The 10000-nt window shown below is 44.6% G+C and overlaps 1 protein-coding gene across 2 annotated transcripts in view; it reads right to left on the bottom strand.

The window, feature by feature from the left end:
- The window catches only part of LOC127009892 (E3 ubiquitin-protein ligase Rnf220-like), a 98093-nt gene that overhangs the window by 36163 nt on the left and 51930 nt on the right, over positions 1-10000 (bottom strand). The window contains exon 4 of one of the 2 annotated variants that reach the window (XM_050883412.1): positions 4655-4684. The exons of the other annotated variant lie outside the window; for it this stretch is intronic. Within the exon in view, the coding sequence (XP_050739369.1) occupies positions 4655-4684 (30 nt within the window). The remainder of the gene's footprint in view (positions 1-4654; positions 4685-10000) is intronic. 2 annotated transcript variants of the gene reach the window in all.

Below are 10000 nucleotides of genomic sequence, written 5' to 3'. Positions count from 1 at the left end.
CTCCTTTTCTTTTATCTCTCTCCTCTCTCTTCCTTTCTTCACACTTTTCCTGCTCTTCTTTTCCCTTCCTTTCCTTTCCTTTCCTTCTTCCCTTCCGTTTGTCCTTTTCCTTTCCTCCATGTCATACCTTCTTTCCTTCCTCTCCCTTCTCTCTCTCTCTCTCTCTCTCTCTCTCTCTCTCTCTCTCTCTCTCTCTCTCTCTCTCTCTCTCTCATGTGTAAAGAGAGTGTTATCTCCTTATCTCTCTCATAACATCTGTCTCCTCCAATTTAGATCACCACCACCACCATCACCACCACCACCATCACAACCACCACCACCACCTCCACCACCATCATCACAACCACCACCACCACCTCCACCACCATCACAACCACCATCACCATCACCACCACCATCACCACCATCACAACCACCATCACCATCACCACCACCATCACCACCACCACCACCACCACCACCACCAACAACAACAACAACAACAACACCTCCTCCACCACCATCACAACCACCACCATCACCACTACCACCGCCACCACCACCACCACCATCACCACCATCACAACCACCACCACCACCACCACCATCACCACCATCACAACCACCATCACCATCACCACCACCACCACCACCACCACCACCAACAACAACAACAACAACAACAACACCTCCTCCACCACCATCACCACCATCACCACCACCACCACCATTGTCATCACCAATACTAACTTCATCACCACCACCATCCTCCTCTTCTTCCTCCTCCTCTTCCTCTTCTTCCTCTTCCTCCTCCTCCTCATCATCATCATCATAAGAAAAGATTGTTAAGGAAAGGGAAAGAAACATAAGAAGGATAAGAAGAGGAGGAGGAGGAGGAGGAGGAGGAGGAGGAGGAGGAGGAGGCGTGGATGTGTTGAAAATGATACTAGTGAGGAGGAGGAGGAGGAAGAGGAGGAGGAGGAGGAGGAGGAAAAGGAAGCAAAAGAACAGAGTGGAGGAAAAAAAGAAGGAAAATAAAGGAAAATGAGAGAGAGAAAAATGAGAGAAACAGGAGGAGGAAAAATAGGAAAGTGAAGAAGAGGATGAAGAATCGAGAAAAAGAATAAAAGGACGAACAAAAGAAAGGAAGAAAAAGAGAAATATGAACAAAAACACGAGTAAAGCGAATGACAGGAGGAGGAGGAGGAGGAGGAGGAGGAGGAGGGGTGAAAGAGGGGAGGAGGAGAAGGAGAAGAAGGATGAAAAAAAGGAGAAAAGGAAACAAAATAATAGAGAGAAAAAAAGAAAAAGAGAGATAGAGAATAACAGAAGTAGAAGGAAGAGGAAGAAGAGGAGGAGGAGGAGGAGTGAGAGAAGGGAGGAGGAGAAGGAGAAGAAGGATGGAAAAAAAGGAGAAAAGGAAACAAAATAATAGAGAGAAAAAGAAAGAGAAAAAGAGAGAAATAGAGAATAACAGAGTAGGAGAAGGAGGAAGAGGAGGAAGAGGAAAAAAAATGGAGAGAAGGAAAAAAAAAAGAGTAATAAGAAAAAAAAAGATAAAACGAAAAAAGCGAATGACAGGAAAGGTAGGAGGAGGGGGAGGAGGAGGAGAGGGAAGGGGGAGGAGGGGGAGGAGGAGGGGAAGGGGGGGGCTGTATCAGTGATGTATAGCAAATATGTACACAAATAATCGATTCCGTGCCGGGTGCTGTAAATATGTGAGGGGAGGAGGGAGAAGGGGAGGAGGAGGAGAGAGGAGGAGAAAGAAAGGGAGAGAAAGAAGAGAGAGGGAGAAAGTGGGGAGAGAGGAGATGAGAGAGAGAAAGAGGGAAAGGGAGAGAGGGAGAGAAGGGGAGGAGGAAAGGGGAGAGGGGGAGAGGGGAGAGAAAGAGGGGAAAGGGAGAGAGGGACGAGAAGGGAAGGGAGAGGAGAAAGTGGGGAGAGAGGGAGAAAGAGGGGAAAGGGAGAGAGGGTAGAGAAGGGGAGGGAGAGGAGAAAGTGGGGAGAGAGGGAGAGGGGAGAGAGGGAGAAAGAGGGGAAAGGGAGAGAGGGCAGAGAAGGGGAAAGAGAGGAGAAAGTGGGGAGAGAGGGAGAGGGAAGAGAGGGAGAAAGAGGGGAAAGGGAGAAAGGGCAGAGAAGGGGAGGGAGAGGAGAAAGTGGGGAGAGAGGGAGAGGGGAGAGAGGGAGAAAGAAAGGAAAGGGAGAGAGGGAAGAGAAGGGGAGGGAGAGGAGAAAGTGGGGAGAGAGGAGAGAGTGATAGTTAGAGGGGAAAGAGAGGAGAGAGGGTAAAAAGAGAGAGGGGAGAGGAGAACGAAAGAGGGGAGAGAGAAGAGAGGAAAGAGGGGAGAGGGGAGGAGAAGAGAGAGTTAAGATTGAGAAGGTAGGGGAGAGAAAGAGAGAGTGGAAGAGAGAGGGAGAAGGGGGTAGGAAAGGAGGGGAAAGACAGGTAGTTGAAGGGAAGGGGAGAGAAAGAGTGAGGGGAAGAAGGGGGAGGTGAGAGGAAATGGGGTGAGAAAAAGGAAGATAGGGTAAGAGGAAGAGAAGGGAGGAGGAGAAAGGGGAGGGGGTGGAGGGAAATGAGGAAGAGAGGGGAGGAGGAGAAAGGGGAAGGTGGAGGGAGATGAGGAAGAGAGGGGAGGAGGAGAAAGGGGAAGGTGGAGGGAGATGAGGAAGAGAGGGGTGGAGGGAAATGGGGAAGAGAGGGGAGGAGGAGAAAGGGGGGGTGGAGGGAAATGGGGAAGGGAGGGGAGGAGAGGAGAGGAAAAAGTGAAAGTAGAAGAGAAAATAAAAATATGGAAAAGAGGAAAAGTAAAATTAATAGAGAACGAAAATGAGGAAAAAAATGGAGGAGGTGAAGAAAGAAAACGATAGATAGATAGATAGACAGATAGATAGACAGATAGACAGATACAAAGAGGAAAAGTAAAATTGATAGAAAACGAAAGGAAATGAGGAAAAAAATGGAGGAGGAGAAGAAAGAAAAGATAGATAGATAGATAGATAGATAGATAGACAGATAGACAGAAAGATAGATAGATAAACAGATAGATAATAGTACGTCTCTAGTTATGAGGGGAGAGAGAGAGAGAGAGAGAGAGAGAGAGAGAGAGAGAGAGAGAGAGAGAGAGAGAGAGAGAGAGAGAGAGAGAGAGAGAGAGAGAGAGAGAGAGAGAGAAAATATGAATGTAAAAAATAAAATAAAAATAAGAGGCAAGTGAAAAAGGAAGAAATTGTTAGTGAAAAATAAAAGGAAAATTTGGAGCTAAGGGAGAAAGAGAGGAGGGAGGGGAGGAAGGGGAGGGGGGTAGAGGGTAAGGGGAGGGAGGGGGGAATGGGGTAGAGGGTAAGGGGGGGAAGGGGGTAGAGGGTAAAGGGGGGGGGAAGGGGCAATCGCTCCAACCCTTATTTTCACGTCATTATGAAGAACATTTGTCACACGCTTTGAATATGAAGGTGACATACTCCTCCTCCTCCTCCTCCTCCCCCTCCTCCTCCTCCTCTTCCTCCTCCTCCTTCTTATTACTTCGCCTTATTTAGAGTTGAAATGAATAATGCGACTGTTTATACTACTACTACTACTACTACTACTACTACTACTACTACTACTACTACTACTACTACTACTACTACTACTACTACTACTACTACTACTACTACTACTACTACTACTACTTCGGCTACAGGAAATTTTTTAAGTAAAGTGAGAAATGTTACTGCTCTCTCTCTCTCTCTCTCTCACACACACACACACACACACACACACACACACACACACACGCACACAAATCCCTCATCTGTCATATCAACAAGCATTACTTTGATTGCGCGGAAATAATTGGTTCAGTAAAACAAGGTCATTACATACATAAGCCTTTTAACACCACGACCCCCCTCCCCCAACCCCCTGACCCCCCCTTCCCCTCGCCCCCCGCCCCCACTCGCTGGACAGGTGGGATCGAACAGGTACTTGATTGTCTAATAAGCTAACACATCGAAAACGGAAACCCCGCGCCATTGGCAAGCCGCGGCCCAGGTGCTAATTGGTGGTGGGCGAAGCGTACCTGCCTGTTTAGTGTGATTGGCTGGGCCGGGAGGGGGGGCGTTTGTGTGTGTGTGTTTGTGTGTTTGTGTGTGTCTGCGTGTGATGGATTGCTGGATACATGTGTGTGTGTGTGTGTGTGTGTGTGTGTGTGTGTGTTGGTTTGAGAGAGAGAGAGAGAGAGAGAGAGAGAGAGAGAGAGAGAGAGAGAGAGAGAGAGAGAGAGAGAGAGAGAGAGAGAGAGAGAGAGAGAGAGAGAGAGAGAGTATATATATAGAGAGAAATATAGATAAATATATATATATCTCTATATATATATATATATATATATATATATATATGATCATGAGCCAAGCAAGATGGCTCTACTGTAAACACTTGCCTGCGCTATAACGGGCTGGGGCCGACCACCAGGCCCCGCAAAGAAAGCCTACCGGCGCGTTATGCAGAAACGTAAAAAAAAAAAAAGGAAATGTATATGACACTTTCAATTTCTCTTCCTCCTCCTCTTCTTTCACCTTCATAGCCCCTCCCAGCCCCCCAACACACCCCAAACAACCATCATCATCATCATCATCACCACCATCATCATCCTCATCACCATTGTTATCATCACAACCACCACCATCAGCTTACCTATGAGCCAGGACGCGACGAGCCACTCACCTGCAACACAAGACAACACCAATTAGCAGACAGGTGTACTAGACAGGTGTGAGGGCCGGGTGTGTAGTGAAAGGGAAAGTCACTTGGCTAGACACTTGATATGACATTCTTTTTTTTTCACTTATACTTATGAAGAAAAAAAAATATTGTCTACTTTATTAACACATGAAAATGACTCATATCTTACTTATAATATCTACTGCTTTACTTATATTTCTTCTTACTTGTCAAAAAACTTATTCTTTCTCACACTCTTCTAGTCTGATATCTACTTATAAAAATATTCTTCCTACTTATATTTATCTAGGCACTTATAAATACTACAAACATCAATTCATAACTAGAGACGTACTACTTTTCTGTTTGTCTATCTATCTATCTATCTATCTATCTCTCTGTATGTATCTATCTAATATAACACTTTTTTTTGCACTTTTTTCTTCTTTCAATGTTCTTAAGTAACTCTCCAATACTTCAATTAATAAGGAAGGTTCTATTAACTCCTTCATTACTTACAATTAACTGAAAACACATAATTATTTGCTGTTACTTAAATTACTACAGCGAAATGACTGAGATGACTACTACTACTACTACAACTACCACTACTACTACTACTACAACTACCACTACTACTACTACTACTACTACTACTACTACTACTACTACTACTACTACAATAATGATAATAATAGTAATAATAATGATAACAAACCCATCCTCATATATATATCCATCTCTCTCTCTCTCTCTCTCTCTCTCTCTCTCTCTCTCGTTAATTGGTGCTAATGAGCTTCGCCAGGTAGGCCGCCGCACACCTGACCGCAAACACCCGATACACCTCGCCAACCGCACACACACACACGCACACACACACAGAGACCGCAGACACAGAAACTCAGAAGGGGAGGTGGGGGAGGGAAGGGGTAAAGGGATGGGGTAGACTCGAGAAGGGTTGAGAGAGGGGAATAGAAAGAGAGAGGTGAGAGAGGGTATAGAGAGGGGTCAGGGAAGGAGAGGGAAGAGGGAGAGGGAAGAGAAGGGGAGATATAGTGAAGGAAAATGAGAGAAAGTGTAAAGGAGAAAATATGGAAGAGAGAGGAGGGAACAGGTCTAAATACTTCCTTTAATCGGCAAATGCCCTCGAAAAAGCATTGTTTAGTATGAAGGAAAAAAAAGAAAATAGAGAAAACAGAAAATACAACAGTGGGAAGAGGCAAATCAGAGAGAGGGAAAAGAGAAAATGAAGCACAAGAGGAAAAAGAGGAGGAAAAGAGGAAACGAACTAAAATAGAGAAGAGGGAAAAAGGTTGAAATAAGAGAAGGAAGATATTGAAAGGAAGGAAGACAAGAGGAAAATCAGAGAGGAAAAAGAGAAAATGAAGCACAAGAGGAAAGAGAGGAGGAAAAGAGGAAACGGAGTAAAAGAAAGAAGAGGGAAAAAGGTTGAAATGAGGGAAGGAAGATAATGAAAGGAAGAAAGGAAGACAAAAGGAAAAAAAGAAGAAATGGATAATTGAAAGAAGATGAGAAAGAAAATGGAGAGGAAAGACGAGCGTAAGTGTGTGTGTGTGTGTCTGTGTGTGTGTGTGTGTGTGTGTGTATGTGTGTGTGTGTGTGTGTGTGTGTGTGTGTGTGTGTGTGTGTGTGTGTGTAATCAATCTTGTTTGCCTATTTTATTATATGTGTATGTATGTGCGTCAACGTAACTGACTACGCACACACACACACACACACACACACACACACACACACACACACAGGTATAGCGTTACAGGTTCCCGTGTAATCATGTTACCTGTGTTGTACCGCAGGTGTGTGTGTGTGTGTCGCAAGAGGGGGAGAGTAGAATCACATGGTTTTGGTGATGACGAAAATATAGTAGTAGTAATAGTAGTAGTAGTAGTAGTAATAGTAGTAGGCGAAAGTGTCACTCATGATATTAGGTCACAATGTAGTGGACTTTATAAACATGCGTAAAACAAACAGATAAAAACCCTTCCTGTAATACCGCAGGACATAACTTCCTCAAACACAAGAAGAACAGAAATGGCACAAGACGTGGACACCGAGGGCCATATTTTTAAACATTTCTGCGCCCAAGAACACGTAATTTACTAGTCTTTCGTGGGAGTTTAGGGCATTTCCAGGGATACTTTTATGACCCTGGTGGTAGTCTGAGCCTTCTTCCGTGCCGTGAACCTAAAAGAACACTCATCAGAACTCGATTACCCTCCTTTTGGCCTTTGGAAATACTTGGTGTTAGGGGTGGGAGCATTTGACAGTACCAAACATACACCTGGCTGCCCAATCTACCTGTCAGGGCAAGAGGCTTCAAAGTGAACGAAAAACAATTCACTTTTCACTTCAGCTCAAACGGAAACGAATTCACTTCAGCTTAAAAGAAAGAAAAAAATCACAGATACCATGGAGCCTTATGATCTTTTAAAAATAGTTGTGTTGTTTGACTATATATTTCAATCATTCAATCAATCAATCAATCAACTAACCAAGAAGAGAAGGGAAGGAAAGGGAAGGGAAGGGAAGGGAAGAGAAGGGAAGCAAAGGGAAGGGAAGGGAAGGGAAGGGAAGAGAAGAGAAGAGAAGAGAAGAGAAGGGAAGGGAAGGGAAGGGAAGGGAAGAGAAGGAAAGGGAAGGGAAGGGAAGAGAAGAGAAGAGAAGAGAACAGAAGAGAAGAGAAGAGAGAGAGAGAGAGAGAGAGAGAGAGAGAGAGAGAGAGAGAGAGAGAGAGAGAGAGAGAGAGAGAGAGAGAGAGAGAGAGAGAGAGAGAGAGAGAGAGAGAGAGAGAGAGAGTTACATAGAAAATCAGACCACACAGACCCCATGGTCCAGACTTGGTGGTCTGTCCTTAAACCTAAGTGATTTTACATTAATCAGAAGACTCCAAAACGTTGCATTTCTACTCTAGTTGATATTAAGTTGAAGAAAGTGACGGTCGAGCTTATTTTTGAAGGAGTCAATCGTGTTACATTGGACCACTGATGGTGGAAGCTTATTCCATTCTCGCACTACAACGTTGGTGAAGAAAAATTTGGTGCAGTCTGAATTTACTTGTCTACATCTGAGTTTTACGCCATTGTTCCTTGTGCGCAGAGTGTCATCGATCATAAACAATGTTGATCTGTCTACATTCGTGAAACCATTAAGTATTTTAAAACATTCGATCAGTTTTCCTCGGAGGCGACGTTTCTCAAGAGAGAACATGTTAAGGGTAGAAAGCCTTTCTTCGTAGGATTTGTTGCGCAAGGAAGGGATCATTTTCGTTGCCCGACGCTGAACACCTTCTAATTTAGAAATATCCTTTGCATGGTGGGGTGACCAAAACTGTACCGCATATTCCAAGTGGGGTCTGACTAAACTGTTGTAGAGCGGGAGTAGAGAGAGAGAGAGAGAGAGAGAGAGAGAGAGAGAGAGAGAGAGAGAGAGAGAGAGAGAGAGAGAGAGAGAGAGAGAGAGAGAGAGAGAGAGAGAGAGAGAGAGAGAGAGAGAGAGAGAGAGAGAGAGAGAGAGAGAGAGAGAGAGAGAGAGAGAGAGAGAGATTGCAGTAGTGGAGAAAGCAGAGAAATGTGAGGAGGAAGAGGAGGAGGAGGAGGAGGAGGAGGAGGAGTAGGAGGAGGAGATATCAAGCCCGTGCCCAGAGACACCTCCTCCTCCTCTTCCTTGTCCTCCTCCAATTCCTTCAAGATAAGACTGGAGGAGGAGGAGGAGGAGGAAGAGGAGGAGGAGGAGGAGGAGGAGGAGGAGGAGGAGGAAGCCAAATAAGTTACGAGATATAAAAAAAAGAAAAAAAATCAAGAGAAGAAATATTTCGGGAGCAGCTTACAACTCCTCCTCCTCCTCCTCCTCCTCCTCCTCCTCTTGACACCCAACACGACACTTGTGGCCCACCGCGTTATTTGAGGAGGAGGAGGAGGAGGAGGAGGAGGAGGAGGAGGAGGAGGAGGAGGAATGGGAGACGAGGTTACAGGTGAAGTGAAGTGATAGTTGTGTGTGTGTGTGTGTGTGTGTGTGTGTGTGTGTGTGTGTGTGTGTGTGTGTGTGTGTGTGTGTGTGTGTGTGTGTGTGTGTGTGTGTGTGTGTGTGTGTGTGTGTGTGTGTGTGTGTGTGTGTGTGTGTGTGTGTGTGTGTGTGTGTGTGTGTGTGTGTGTGGATAAACAGAGAAAGAGAAACGGAAATAATGGTTGCGATTGATGAGAGAGAGAGAGAGAGAGAGAGAGAGAGAGAGAGAGAGAGAGAGAGAGAGAGAGAGAGAGAGAGAGAGAGAGAGAGAGAGAGAGAGAGAGAGAGAGAGAGAGAGAGAGAGAGAGAGAGAGAGCTCCGGAAGTTGAGGTTGAGGGGGGTTATGTGATCTAGGAGAGAGAGAGAGAGAGAGAGAGAGAGAGAGAGAGAGAGAGAGAGAGAGAGAGAGAGAGAGAGAGAGAGAGAGAGAGAGAGAGAGAGAGAGAGAGAGAGAGAGAGAGAGAGAGAGAGAGAGAGAGAGAAGAATTTTCCTCTATTCTTGCCTTCATTTTTCTTTTTTTCTCTTATTTCTTCCTTTCTTCCATGTTCCATATTCAATCCTCCTTTTCCTTCTCCTCCTCTTTTTCTCCCTTGCCTATTAATTTACTCCTTTCTCTTCTTATTCTCCTTTCTCTTGTTAATTACGATCACTAGGAGTCTGCAAGAGGCCGGTAGGTCTATGCAAGGCAGCTCCTTTAAACCTAACCCCACCTAACCTAACCTAACTTAACCTAACCTAACCTAACCTAACCTAACCTAACCTAACCTAACCTAACCTAACCTAACCTAACCTAACCTAACCTAACCTAACCTAACCTAACCTAACTTAACCTAACCTAACTTAACCTAACCTAACTTAACCTAACCTAACCATACCATGATTTTATCCAACCTTTTCTTGAATGTATCTATTGTATTGGCACTCACCACATGACTGCCAAGCCTGTTACACTAATCCACGACTCTATAACCAAACCAATTCTTGCCTGTGTCCCTGTTGAATCTGAAATAGTCTAACCTTAACCCATTACTACGTGTGCTACTTGGCTGTATTATTACCAAAACCTTATTAACATCATTATTTATGGCCTTCATTCGTATACAAACCTCAGTCATGTCTCCTCATAACATTCGCCTTCCATGAAAAAGGCAGAATTAAAAGTTTAAGTCCTCATATATCAAGTTTCGCATCCCCTGAATCATCTTAGTCATCCTCCTCTGTACCGATTCTAACATTCTGGTATCCATTTTATAGTAAGGTGACCGGAGCTGCTGCATAACCGACATGAGGTCTAA

This window comes from Eriocheir sinensis, chromosome 42 (assembly GCF_024679095.1).
Source record: "Eriocheir sinensis breed Jianghai 21 chromosome 42, ASM2467909v1, whole genome shotgun sequence".
NCBI classification, from domain to species: domain Eukaryota; kingdom Metazoa; phylum Arthropoda; class Malacostraca; order Decapoda; family Varunidae; genus Eriocheir; species Eriocheir sinensis.
This window is presented reverse-complemented; position numbering and strand designations above follow the sequence as displayed.